Raw genomic sequence first — 15,064 nt, forward strand, 5'->3', positions numbered from 1 at the left:
ACAGGCCAAAGGAGGCCCAACTAAATACTGAGTGCTGTACATGCTCATACTTTTCATGTTCATACTTTTCAGTTGGCCAACATTTCTATAAATCCTTTGTTTTTATTGGTCTTCAGTAATATTCTAATTTTCTGATATGATGAATTTGAGATTTTCATTTGTTGTCATTTGTAATCATCAAAATTAAACAAAATAAACATCTGAAATATATGAGTTTGTATGTAATGTATGAATATAATATACAAGTTTCACTTTTTAAATGGAATTACTGAAATCAATCTACTTTTTCATGATATTCTAATTTTATGACCAGCACCTGTATATGGACCTTTGTATGGTTTAGGTTTTATAATGGAGAGCTTCAGCTGTTTGTGTTTTTTTGTTATTTATTGGAGGCTTTAGTCCCAGTTTGACTGGCATCATCCAAATGCATTTCCGTTGGAGTTAAAGGCTACAGTGTGTTTAATGGTCAGACTGCAGCTACATGAACCCGCTCCCCCCACTGCTTCTCCACCTACAACAATACAAAGGCCATCATAGTACAAAATGGCTTCCGCAGCTGCCCCATTACCTATCTTATTAAGTGATGAGGTTTGTTTACATTAGAAATACTCTAATGATGTTTTCGTACTGATTTCCTGCTGCTCCTGTCTGAGATACAGAACCCTGTCTCACCTTACCTCTGTTGTCCGGGTGATTTTTCCCACTGTTCTGGGCATTCTAACACTCCATCATTTGATGGCTAAAAGGATCCATTTTGGTCTCGTCTGTTCTGAGCGCCGCCTTCGTAGCCGTTTTCCCGGATGTCTGATGTGTCCCTTGTCCTTCATGAAGCTGCTTTTTCTCTAATGTTCTCAAACCTCAGAGGCCTTCACAGAAAAGTTGCTTTTATATTGACTCCAAATCACACACAGCTGGACTCTCTTAACTGCTTGGGTGATATCTAAAGACGCCAGGTTTTATATCGGTTCATCAATGGTTGAATATTTAAAACTTGTCTATCCATTCCACTTTTTGCACAATTAGGCACTTTGTGTCAAATAAAATCCCACAGTAAACGTGAGGTATTGCTGCGAAAATGTAGATCATGTAAAGAAGTTATTTGTCCTCGGAAAAGATGCTAAGTTTTTTCATCTTCTTGCCATGTCGTTGTATTGCACTACAGAGCACCTAAGTGCTTTTTAAATTGTAATAGTCAATAGCCTGGTGTTAATCACTAACATCACTTGTGCTCTACAGGCTATGCTAACTCTCTGTGCAGAGGTGCAATCCTGCCTCACTTCTAAGCTTTGCAACTCATCTCATAGTTTGCATAGATAATCATCTATCTATCTATCTATCTATCTATCTATCTATCTATCTATCTATCTATCTATCTATCTATCTATCTATCTATCTATCTATCTATCTATCTATCTATCTATCTATCTATCTATCTATCTATCTATCTATCTATCTATCTATCTATCTATCTATCTATCTATCTATCTATCTATCTATCTATCTATCTATCTATCTATCTATCTATCTATCTATCTATCTATCTATCTATCTATCTATCTATCTATCTATCTATCTATCTATCTATCTATCTATCTATCTATCTATCTATCTATCTATCTATCTATCTATCTATCTATCTATCTATCTATCTATCTATCTATCTATCTATCTATCTATCTATCTATCTATCTATCTATCTATCTATCTATCTATCTATCTATCTATCTATCTATCTATCTATCTATCTATCTATCTATCTATCTATCTATCTATCTATCTATCTATCTATCTATCTATCTATCTATCTATCTATCTATCTATCTATCTATCTATCTATCTATCTATCTATCTATCTATCTATCTATCTATCTATCTATCTATCTATCTATCTATCTATCTATCTATCTATCTATCTATCTATCTATCTATCTATCTATCTATCTATCTATCTATCTATCTATCTATCTATCTATCTATCTATCTATCTATCTATCTATCTATCTATCTATCTATCTATCTATCTATCTATCTATCTATCTATCTATCTATCTATCTATCTATCTATCTATCTATCTTGTTTTCATTATCCCATATATCCAGGCCTATTTACTCACTGTTGATAAACAGGAGACACGCTGCTCTAAGTGGGACAGACACCCTCCCTCCTCACCCTGAAACCTGCCACCGGTTCCTGATGGAAATAGCAGGTGTCACAGTGTTATGGTGCCAGAAATCTTACCCCTCTGCTGATAGATATATAAATATTTTCATTCTCTCCTGAAGCCTTCCCTGACTCTGGTCCCACTCTAATCCTGCTTTTCTGTGTCAAAGTTGGGAAAGAAGATTCATTCCCAGTAAAGACTTGCTGGTGTCTGGAGTTCTACACATGGTGAAGCAATCGTGTAACTAATGCTCTCTGGTTCAGAGCTGGTTAAAAGGACGGCACTGGAAAGAATTTCTGAAGAGATCTGTGTTTAATCAGCTCAGCAGAGTCTCAGTGCTGTATAATAGAGACACCAACCTAGAAGAAAAAAAAAACTACTGCCAAATCATTTTGCTATTGTGGAAATTACAGCTTCACTTTCCCTGTTTGCCGAACTGATCACAGTATCAGATTATACTAGATGTAAGATTTCCAAAAAAAAACAAAAAAAAAACAGACCAATTACGATAGAAAGATGCGCATGCAGCAACCAATGCGTTACCAGCCGGTTGCCAGTTCAAATCTAGTATACATAGATAGTTTTACAAAAGATATTTTATTAGTCTGTGTGCAGAATATAGATTTTCGTGATCTCTATTTTGTCAGCTCTGCACTGCCGTACCACTAATGTCTGATGTCACTGATGTCACTAACCTCCCTACCTGCACAAACCACTCCTAAGTAATGATAAAAAGCAATTTCTAACAAAAACATAAAGATTGAGACTTTCAGTTTTTAAATGATAATAAATTACATGATTGTGTAAAATATATATTTTCTTTCTATTAGTGAATCCCTGTAATTATTACACCCTATAGCTTTAACTATTGTTGTAAATCCATCACAAACTTTTGTATTTATACTTTTCTGAACTGAACTGAGCTCTCAGCCACTTCAGAGTATGGAACCAGCTTATAGGACATCTGTATAAAAACTTGGCATCTTTTCGGGAAAGAGGCAAATTAGGTAGTACCATAGCGATGGGCTAAACTAAATGTCTTCCTTTGTCTAGGAACCAATGGGAATCCCTGTGTCCATCGGAGCGACATGGAACAGGCTTCCTGCAGGTGGAAGAGGCTCCTTGTGACCTTGGCCAGATCTATAATGACCTCAAGGCTCTGCAGCAAGAGAACTGGATCAAGTTGTCACCAGAAACCACATGGAGAGCCGACAGAAGTTCAGCTGACATATGGATGGCAAACCCTGCTGATTCGTATCACTACAGAGGCGCAGAGACCCATTCTGAAGAGAACTCAGACATGGAGACAGAGGCTCCACCCATTCCTCCTCGCACTTCCTCCTGGAATCTCAGCTCCTCAAATCCAGACACAGAACTCCACATCCCAGAGTCCCCTATGGCCACGATGAAGACGTGCCATAGCCCCTGTGTTCTGTTGGACAGGAAGTGTAACAGCCCATCCATTGTCAGGAAGTTTGAGGCTATGCTTCAGGAAAACGAGGGGAAAGTTTTTAAAGACGGCGTAATAACATCATGTTCTGTACCTTCAAACTCCAACTGTAACACAGGCTGCTGCCATAATCGCTGGTCATGTGATGCAGGCAAGTTGACCCGCAACAAACTTTCGACGTATGGGACAGTCCAGAAAAGCTTCTCTGAGGTCAACATAGTGACTGCTGGGAAAGATCTGTGCCCAGAGAAAAACCCTGATGCTGGAAAGCTGAATATGTTTCCAGTTATCCAGGAATTCCCTGTGGATTCAGACTCTAAAGAAATATCAGCTACTGGTCCCAGCCTCCAGGGCTCGAGAAGAAACCTGATGCTAGAACGAAAAACAGCTGAGTTCAACAGAACTTTGTTCCAGGCAGAGATGGGCCGTGATGCAGACTGTTATGCAGGATCGGAGACCCGTTCTGAAGTCCTCGCAATATCAGGTCCTTTATTACCCCCTGAAGATGCTACATCTCCATCCACTTCTTCAGATGTTTTCACTAACGTCACAGATTCATATCCTAAAGTTTCATTATCTCCCTCTATCTTGAATCCGAGCATACAGACCCCTGAAGAGAAGCCAATGCCATTGAGTTGTGCTCCCAAAGTTCAAGAGGTCAGGATGAAGCCAGAAACGATTCCTGCCCTCTCACTGGAAGAGCCGCAGACTGGGCTCAGAGAGGCTAAACAACCCTCTCTGATTTCTGAACAGCAGACTGAGGTCAAGCACAAACTGCGAAAAACAGGCAGCTTTTCCAGGAAATCCCAACAAAGAGCAACCCATGAGCCAACTTTTTCTGCAAACACCCAGTCAGATGAATCCGTGGAGAGTTCAAACTCTAAGAGGGAGAATCCCCATGAAGCCAAACCTCAGACTGCCAGAACCAGCGCCTCACCACTTCAGCTGGCTGCTGAGAGCAAGAAGAGACAGGTGGCCCAACCAAGACAAAGATCTGGCTCTCCTTACCAGACCGACTCCTCCAGACCGCTTGCTAGAATCATGAATGAGCATCCCTGGAAGCCCCTCACCCTTGCTGCATACCCTCGACCAGAGGGTTCTAGATCTAACTATGGCGCGGTGGAAAGGATTCTGAAAAATTACGAGAGTGCGGCACTAGCACAACAGGATGAGATGGTTTCTAAGCCTACAGAACTGGACATGCTGGACATGGCCCCTCTGCCTTCCAGCCCCACTCTGAGAGTCATGCAAGCATCACCCACCCCTCAGGCTCACAGCCTCCAGAGGGTCAAGGAGGTGCAGCTTAAAGTGCAGGTGAGTGGACTCTGGCTAAGTCTGGATTCAGATATAAAGCCTTTAGATCTTCTAGGTGTACAGGTCAAAGTGCACTTGTTCCAATTTCATACTAAAGGATATTAATCCTTTCATCCAGGCGTGCTTTGGAGGAGCAGTGGTTAGTGCGCACGACCCATATACGGAGGCCTTAGTCCTTGACACTGACGACCCAGGTCCGAATCTGACCCGTGGTCCTTTCCTGCATGTCCCTCCCCCTCTCTCATTCCCCCTTTCCTGTCAGCGTACTGTTTAAAAAAAATTGCCACTAGTTCTGTAAAGACTAAAAAAAAAGTAATCATGCCATGCAATCTTACATAAAAGCCATTAGCCACATAGTAGGTGGTTGTTTTAGTGTGAAGTCAGAAGTAATGCTCTTATTTAAGCTTGCAAAATTAAACAAGGAGAAACTAAAACTTTACCATTTGAGGAGTTCTGGATAGAGCCAATTGACAGAAGAAAATTATTTTCATCTTAAACGCAAAATATTTACATTTTATATCTTTTTTTACAATTGAGGTATATTTGCTGCTCAAGGTGGGTAGATCTGTCGGCTAAAGGCATGTTTTAGAGTCTTTAAGCTCCAGTTAACGATTAATCGATTACTAAATTTATCAATAACTATTTCAATAGTCGATTAATCCGATTAATTGTTTCAGCCCTAGTTCTGACCCCTGCAGACAAGAGCTGCAGTTTTGAAACGGCTCTGATCCAATCGTCAACCATTACATTTTGGACCCACTTTCAAACATGATCTGCTTCTAACACGTCAGTTTAAAAGAAAAAAAAGGTTTCACCTGCTGCCTCATATGACCAACACTTTTGGTAGTGGTCACAATTTTATGCTGGATTAGAGAGAAGATGGTTTGGGAAATTAATATAAGCTGGTTATTCAAACTGTATTTTGAAAGCTTGCTGTTTCAGTGGACCTGGATGATGTTTCTTTTCCAACACATTGTTAAATAGTAAGTAATTGCCCTTGACGGAGGCCAGCCCTGGTGGGAATGTTGTTTATTTCTGGTATGTGCTAATAGACAAAAGCAGGCCAGAGCCTCCGTTATAATCTGGGCTTCTGGGCCACTCCACTGCCTAAAGGCTCCTAAGGAGAACTAGGCAGGGGGGCTGTAGCCTCTACCAGCCCACCGTCGGTCTCCACATCCTTCTGGAAGGACGCACTGTTTTTCTAAACCATTGTGTTGTGATTACTGCAAGAATCTGACTGACTAACTGGCCTTGGCAGACCACAGAAATGAGAACGCTGAAGTAATTACGCAGCTTTAAAGTCAAGCTGATCTTAAAGATGTTGTGGGAGTCATTATGAAGGCAGTTTTGGGAAAGTCATGAAAAGAGCGCAGTAGGGAGGTCCACATTAGCTCTGCTGTCAGAGATTAAAAGAGTTGGCGAAGAATGGAAGAAGTGCCTCACATGTGAGCTAACTGACTTCAAATGCTTTTCCTCTGGGCCCAAATCAATCTGAGCTACTTGTGTGACCTTTTCACAGGAGCGTGCTGATGTGTTTAGAGTTCCTGTTTGAAATATTTTCCCCAGGCTCAAGAAGACAACAGAGGGGGACACGTGACACAATGTTAAGTATCTGAGCGTGCCAGCCTGGATGCAGATAGAACAGTTTGAAAAATCCTTCATGTTCATTCTTCTGTCTCCCCACAGGAGGATGAAGAGCCCTCGGTCAGCCCCCCCTCCATCCACAAGAATTTTTCAAGGCCCGCCCGTCCTGCCAACCGCCGCCTCCCCTCCAGATGGGCCAGCCGCTCCCCCACGTCGTCCTCCTCTCCCCCATCCTCTCCATGCACCACCCCTGTCATACCCACCTCCTTCCCCCTCCAGAAACACTCTTCCACCTTTACGTACACTCATTGCTTTCACATAGAGACGGTCATCATTTGAAACTCCATGATGTTTTGGAACCAACCAGAAGCCTTTACGGACAAACTCTGAACTCTTTAACCATTCTTTCTGTTGTGTTAACCATATTCTTTACTAAAGACTCAGAATTTACTCAGAATGTATTAATCCACTAAGTGAGTTCATGAAATCCTGTGGAACATACCTGATCAAGATCATTGATCCAAACAGCTGACAGGACTATAATGATGACAGCATCCATACATGTTAGAAATGACTCCAAGCTTTTCCAACCATCTAAAGGAATAATCTGCTCAGGTCTGGATTCCAGCTTTGACTAGTATGACTTTATAAATCTACATATAACAGCCTTTTACTAACGTCTCTCCTCTATGGACTGATTCTAGTTTCTATTAGAATCTGTTGCAATGATGCAGAGATTTATCTGAACCATTTCCCAACAGTAAAGTATCCTGCAGTGAGTTTAGGACTGGGCTGTACCTTGACTGTGACCAGAAAATGTTGTTTTTCATTAAAGTTTGACTTTTCATTTATTATTGCTACACAAAGAACAGCTGCATAAAAATGTGACTTTTTTTATATCTGTACCAAAGGCTGTCTTCTGCGTATTGTTAAGTGTATTGTTTAAAATAACATTCTCTTTTCTGCCGTAGATAACATTATCTAGCATAGCACTTGCTCATGAAAAGAGATAGGAATCCCTTTTTTAACTAAATGCTCATCTATCAGGACGCTACCAGGCTAAGTGGCGTTTTTTATGGCTGATAGGCAGTGAGACACAATGCCTTTGCTGTTGATTTTTTTTTTTTTTACAATAAACACAAGATTCCAAAAAATGTCTCAACTGTTGCAAAGTGTTTATCCCCTTGAAATTTTGCAACATTTCTTTTCATTCATCTAGATTTTCATGAGAGGTATGCAACAGACTGAGATCTGAAAAGTGTGGCTTGAATTTGTTTTGAACTTCCCTGATTCAGTGTAGGCTTCCTTGTTTTGCAGTTATAACACCACGCTTCTCTATCTCTAACAGATTTACACACCTAGAGATGGAAATGTTTCCCTGTTATTCTGCCCTAAATTGCTCAGACCGCCATTCTAATACATGGGTATGCTTTTAAACTACTTGAAGCTATGGTAGACTCTAATCTTCTCCTTCCTCTTGTCACTTTGCTTCCCTCAAGCATGGCTTAATCTGAGGGAATACAGGACAAGCTCCGACCCCTTTATCATTCTAAAAAGAAATCATCCATTGCAGCATGATGTTACCTGGAGCAGATTTTCTAACACTCCATCATTTGATGGCTAAAAGGATCCATTTTGGTCTCGTCTGTTCTGAGCGCCGCCTTCGTAGCCGTTTTCCCGGATGTCTGATGTGTCCCTTGTCCTTCATGAAGCTGCTTTTTCTCTAATGTTCTCAAACCTCAGAGGCCTTCACAGAAAAGTTGCTTTTATATTGACTCCAAATCACACACAGCTGGACTCTCTTAACTGCTTGGGTGATATCTAAAGACGCCAGGTTTTATATCGGTTCATCAATGGTTGAATATTTAAAACTTGTCTATCCATTCCACTTTTTGCACAATTAGGCACTTTGTGTCAAATAAAATCCCACAGTAAACGTGAGGTATTGCTGCGAAAATGTAGATCATGTAAAGAAGTTATTTGTCCTCGGAAAAGATGCTAAGTTTTTTCATCTTCTTGCCATGTCGTTGTATTGCACTACAGAGCACCTAAGTGCTTTTTAAATTGTAATAGTCAATAGCCTGGTGTTAATCACTAACATCACTTGTGCTCTACAGGCTATGCTAACTCTCTGTGCAGAGGTGCAATCCTGCCTCACTTCTAAGCTTTGCAACTCATCTCATAGTTTGCATAGATAATCATCTATCTATCTATCTATCTATCTATCTATCTATCTATCTATCTATCTATCTATCTATCTATCTATCTATCTATCTATCTATCTATCTATCTATCTATCTATCTATCTATCTATCTATCTATCTATCTATCTATCTATCTATCTATCTATCTATCTATCTATCTATCTATCTATCTATCTATCTATCTATCTATCTATCTATCTATCTATCTATCTATCTATCTATCTATCTATCTATCTATCTATCTATCTATCTATCTATCTATCTATCTATCTATCTATCTATCTATCTATCTATCTATCTATCTTGTTTTCATTATCCCATATATCCAGGCCTATTTACTCACTGTTGATAAACAGGAGACACGCTGCTCTAAGTGGGACAGACACCCTCCCTCCTCACCCTGAAACCTGCCACCGGTTCCTGATGGAAATAGCAGGTGTGACAGTGTTATGGTGCCAGAAATCTTACCCCTCTGCTGATAGATATATAAATATTTTCATTCTCTCCTGAAGCCTTCCCTGACTCTGGTCCCACTCTAATCCTGCTTTTCTGTGTCAAAGTTGGGAAAGAAGATTCATTCCCAGTAAAGACTTGCTGGTGTCTGGAGTTCTACACATGGTGAAGCAATCGTGTAACTAATGCTCTCTGGTTCAGAGCTGGTTAAAAGGACGGCACTGGAAAGAATTTCTGAAGAGATCTGTGTTTAATCAGCTCAGCAGAGTCTCAGTGCTGTATAATAGAGACACCAACCTAGAAGAAAAAAAAAACTACTGCCAAATCATTTTGCTATTGTGGAAATTACAGCTTCACTTTCCCTGTTTGCCGAACTGATCACAGTATCAGATTATACTAGATGTAAGATTTCAAATTTGTCCAGAACAGTTTGCTAAATCCTCCATCCATATGCTTACTGAGTTAAGTTTTTTTTCTTCTTTTTAACATGTAACGGTGTTACAGAGAGTTTCATGCATGCACAGGATTCATCTTGATGCAAACAAACGGATGAGGTTACTGCAGAGCACTGTGTTTTTCTCCTGCTGCATGACGAAGACAGCAGCCCACTGTTGGAAGTAGCGACATCCAGTAAAGGATGATTTGTTTTCCAGTTTTTGCTGAGGTCATTGTGCTCCGATTCCCTCTGATCCTCACAGCTTTTCTGACCAGGAACCTCCGTGCAGATTCACTGAGGACATCTGGTGCCTTCAATCTTTTTCCTCTAAAATAGCATATATGGTGACTATGGTTAATAAAGCTTATATTAACAGCTACACTACAAGGTATAACACAAGGTATAACTTGCTGCTAGTACTAATTAGGACCTATTAGTAACAAAATTAAACAGGTATCTGAAACTCTTTGGTGTTTAATGACAACAGTATCACACTGGTACAGCAGACTTTCCTTCTGCACATCGATAATCTGCTCAGTTGCGGCTCAGAGATGCTCTGTCCATTGAGATGTGGTGACTATGCCATTTGAGTACAGTGAGCTTGTTTATAAAGTTGTGATATGGTTTCACAAACCTCCTGCAAAAAGCAATCAGTAGCTGAGTCCGTAAAGGGAGACACAGCAATGATGATGTCTGGTGCCTGATAACTAGAATGCATTGGTGAAGAGGTGAGCTCCATAAAGCGGCTTGTAAAGGGGTTGGACTGCTTCATGTGATCCATGTTCTAACTCATGGCGCTTAGGTTAAATGTGTTTTTTTTTTAGCAGATTTTATTCACTTCTTCCCCAAACAAGTTCCATTTTTGAATCGCGGAAGTCCCCAACCATTCCCCTTGCCAAAGAAAAATCAGCAACTTTAGAGATAAATATTGTAAGACCCATTGCATACAGAATTCCTTTCATTTTCTGTCACGCTTATCTCAAGCAGGGTCGTGAGGGGTGCTGGTGCCTATCTCCAGCTGTCTACAGGCGAGAGGTGGGGTACTGCCTGGACAGATCGCCAGTCCATAGCAGGGCAACACAGAGACAAACAGGACAAACAACCATTAACAAACACACTTAACAGTCATGTTTTTGGACTGTGGGAGGAAGAAAACCCACACATGCACAGGGAGAACGTGCAAACTCCTGGGCCTTCAGCAGTCCTACACACTGTTACACTGTGTAGCCCGCATACAGAATTAACAGTATTTATTTCAAGGATGTCCCAATCTGATATTGATCTGAATGATCAATCTGATTTTGGGAAAAAATGATATTGCATTATATTGGCCTGAATCTAAAATATCTGTTATTTACTTGCTGATGGAAACACTCTGCTTCTGTTTCTCTAACCTGTTGGTTTATATTACATGGGTCAGTTGTCCTCACACCTTTTCTTATTGATTTTTCTTCGCCGTTTTAATAATATCACTTGATCAAACATTTTCTAAAATTATACAGTACAAAACAGGTAATAAAAGCATGTATGATACATGCTAACATCAAATAGGATCATTATCGGTATCAGTCAAATCTCAAGCTGCAATATCTGTATCATATCGGAAATGAAAAAGCTGTATCGTGACATCCCTAATTTATTTAAAAAATCATATCAAGCTCTTTAGATCAAATTTAAAATTGTGATATAATGACCAAAGGGACTTATTATCTGTCACTATTAGAACAGAGGGCTTTAATGGGTTTACCGGATAAGAAATATTTCCCTCAGAATTCTTTCGATTTACTATTTTTACAATTTTTGCCTCTTGTAGTTTAGATTGACTGCTTTTCTGTTTTTTATAGAAATTGATTTGATTTCCGTTAAAATGATACCAGCTCTGCAGCAGGCAGGATCAATGAGTTTTCCAGGAACAAATATCATCAGAGTAACTGTTTAACCTAGCCGCTAGGTTTCAGTCCAAAGGTATTCATAATGCACCTGCTTGCTGATACAAAAAATATTCAAACTTACAAAAGTCTAATGAAAAGCCTTTTATTTTCTAAATCATTTTACACATTTGTATTTTTACCAGCCACTCAAAGCACTTTCACTCTGAGTTCCATTCACCCAGCAAGTGTTCATACATTTACACACATATCTGTAGCCCATTTCTGGCAGCAAAATCTGTGCTCCTCCCACAGAGCCAAAACAAACCCTCTATACCAGGAGATTAGTGCATGATGGTCCAAAGAAAAAAAGCAAAAACAACTGTTAATCATCATTTTCACATGTTTAATCTGAAACTCCTGATAGAGATTCAGGTTAAACTGAACCACAGTCATCAATGTAAGATCATGTGGGAAAAATTACAACCGCAAAGGATTGTGTGGATGCAGTATCTAGTAGGGAAATCATTTATTTAAAAATAAAAAGCCAGACAAATTCTGAGTGTATTAAATACATTTGGAGCTTGGATGTTTCCCTTTAAATAACTCTAGGGGTACTGATACAATCACCTTTCCCCCCATTAGATCAGGTGAGAAATAAAACTGTTATACCTAAGGTGATGAGGTGAGGACAATGATTTTTTTAAGCCCTATAGTGAATATTCAAATGTTACATTTCTTACATGAGATTGACTTTGAGTGGTTCTTTTTTCTTTTTAATGTTGTGAATTTAAAGTTCCATGTTGATGAATAACACATTTTAGTAACTTAACGAGTCTTGACTGCAGGACAGTCCCATATCTTATTTCCCCTTGACCGTACTGTGGACCATTACTGTCACTAACTTATTGTCTTTCTCTTTTTCTATGTCCCTTTTTCTGTCCTCTAAGCCCCCACCTGATCAGGGAAGGTAACTCCTCGTAATCCGCGCTTTTCTGCTGAAGGCTTCTCAGTATTTTCAGTTGTTATCCAAGGGCATAGGTTTGATCTCCACTTTGGTAGGGACACAATTGGTCTTAAGTTGAATTGGTCTGATGTCATTGGTCCTACTCATTATGCATGCTCCTATTTTTATTTATGCTTGATGTGAGCATCACATACAAATATAGTATACAATACATATACAAATTTTATCAGCACTACACACACAAGATGCTGTTGATCAATGTTTGAAGCATCAGTGGCTCAGAATAATGTAAAATTGGGACAACTTAACACTTTGAAAAGGGTTACATTTGAACTTACCAGTGACTAAGACGGAAGGTGAATATGTGCCTTTTTAACCAAATATAGTCCATATATGTCTGTTGTATGTGTTTTCTTTTAAAGAAATAGAATTGTGCAGAGGTAAACAGAGGTAAAACACTTTTATTATTTTTATTTTATATGCTGATATTCTCTGTATTGTAAAAAAAAACAAAATAACATATTCAAGAGACTGAAAATAGATTTATTGTATTTAGATGAGCACAGGAACTATAAGAGGAACTGACACTGAGCATTTAAATTATTAACTTCAATATACAAGTTATGAGAAATGCTGCAACAAAACTGTATTGTAAATTATAAACATGTTATTCACATAGAATTATTGGTAGGGACAAATAGGTCGGGCCAAAATGTTGGTAGGGACATGTCCCTATGGTCCCTATGCAAACCTACATCCATGGTGTTATCGTTTTCCAATGTTGCCTTGTGCTTACCAGGGTAACATTTAGACCAAAACCATGTTTCTACCAATCTCACGGTTTGCCTGCAGAAACATTTTTGAATGTTTAAAATGTAAACTAATTCATATTAGAATTTGCATCAATGCAAAGTGCCTGGTCAAAATTTCGTTTGTAATTAGGCACCAGATAAATAAACTAAATTCTGAGAGTGTGTTTAAAACATATCATGTCAGGGTTGCTTTTAAAAACCAGCTGACTTCAACGCATTCCCAGACTTCCTATGAAGGACAGCTGCTTATTGATCACACATTGGGTATCACATTACCGACCATGTACAGTACACTCTCAGTCAGATACAGTGGTGCACTGGGGCAGCATTTGTGCTTGCGTGTGTAGGTCTAGACCTGCTTCCATTTGCAGCTGAATTATCAGTCTGCAGCGGCAGCAATGAAATCTAAACCACGCAGTTAGACACAAGGCATTTCTCCAGTCTTTCTCATCCACCTTAATGTGAGTTGCACAGAATATACAGCATGCAGATATCACAAAGCTACTTAGGTCAGCTTCTAACAGAAGCATATACATAGAGATGTTGCAGGCTAGCTGTCTGAGATGAATGTCTAGAGCAGGAAAGCGAGACAGTCTGTCTGGGAACATCCCAACCAACCTTTCTGAATTCCTTCCACACTTTTAAATAGACCAAAGAGTTGACCCCTCACTCATTTGCAGCATTGGATACAATGCAAAGGCACCATGTTGGTTATCTTTTATTTTCAATTTGCAGTCTTAAAGGAACTAAAAAAAGAAAAAGAAAAAAGTATTTTCCTAAACTTAGTATATAAATATATATAGAAGTTAAGCACAAAGTTGTAACACTGAGGTGAGTGTTTTTTTTCACTTGGGTTCTGAGGACTCTAAATAGCAGTAGTAGAAGTGTGTTTGGAGTTGAAAGATTTATGCCCTCGGGAGACATAAATCAGATCAGAGAACATAAAATGGGACACACTTCCCAGCCATTTGTTTCTCACTTTTTTGCCATTAGAGAACATTCTGGTAATTTTGTTGCAGTATGGTTCATGTCAACCTTACCTAACTTACTTTTTTTTTTAAACCATAATTATTTACCATACATGCAGAGAATGTTAGTGTGCAAGCTGGTAATATTTAGGTCTCTGTGCTGTTATCCTCAAGTATTTCACACTTTTTACTACCTTCCACTAAATCGGCTCCTGGTGAGCTGATCTGTTTATGTTATAGACCAAGAAGCTCATGGTAACTCTGGAGGAGCACCAGAAATCCACAGCTCAGTAGAGAGAATATGTTAGCAGGACATTTGTTAGACTTTAACTCTTAAAGTTGAACTTTTATTGAATCGTGCAAGAAAAAACATCACTCTTGAAGATAATCTATACTTTCTTTTCCTTCTTCTTCCCCCCCCGTCATGTTCATTATGGCAACAGAATTAGAATATGAGTGCCGTGCTCTGCCCAACACTTTTGCTTTGCCAAGGGAGGCTTGTCAGGATGAAAAACCTGCCTTGATCATCCAGTACTGCTTTATTATTTATTTGAGATTTATTTTTATCACAGAAGTAAGATTAGTAATGCCAAACATGACAGGTGGACAGGGGAAGAGAAAGAAAAAAGAGAAGAAAGACCAAAAAACTTATACTCAACTGCTGTTTCTGTAGAAGACAAAAATTGTCTGCAAACCTGAGGGAAAACTTGTGGAAGCATTGGAGCCCCCGCTACCGGCCCTGCTCCCCAAAAAAGGGGGCAGAGAGGACCTCAGACCCAGTCCTCCAGCAGCCATCCCAGAGACCAGGAAGACCACTGTGGAGACAACCAGGCCCCCACCCAG

The 15,064-nt window shown here is 39.5% G+C and overlaps 1 protein-coding gene across 2 annotated transcripts in view; it reads left to right on the forward strand.

Annotated features, from left to right (window-relative positions):
• The window catches only part of LOC119777031 (protein SOGA3-like), a 31,753-nt gene extending 24,086 nt beyond the window's left edge, over nt 1-7,667 (forward strand). Inside the window, exons 6-8 of one of the 2 annotated variants that reach the window (XM_038275767.1) lie at nt 3,219-4,929; nt 6,449-6,533; nt 6,616-6,750. In XM_038275767.1, coding sequence (XP_038131695.1) covers nt 3,219-4,929; nt 6,449-6,481 — 1,744 coding nt within the window. In that variant the 3' untranslated portion in view covers nt 6,482-6,533; nt 6,616-6,750. Of the gene's footprint in view, nt 1-3,218; nt 4,930-6,448; nt 6,534-6,615 lie in introns of both variants that reach the window. The other variant, XM_038275765.1, reaches the window with a different exon arrangement.
• Nucleotides 7,668-15,064: the final 7,397 nt, after the last annotated feature.

Source organism: Cyprinodon tularosa, unplaced genomic scaffold, assembly GCF_016077235.1.
Source record: "Cyprinodon tularosa strain WSP-4 unplaced genomic scaffold, ASM1607723v1 ctg98, whole genome shotgun sequence".
Lineage (NCBI taxonomy): Eukaryota > Metazoa > Chordata > Actinopteri > Cyprinodontiformes > Cyprinodontidae > Cyprinodon > Cyprinodon tularosa.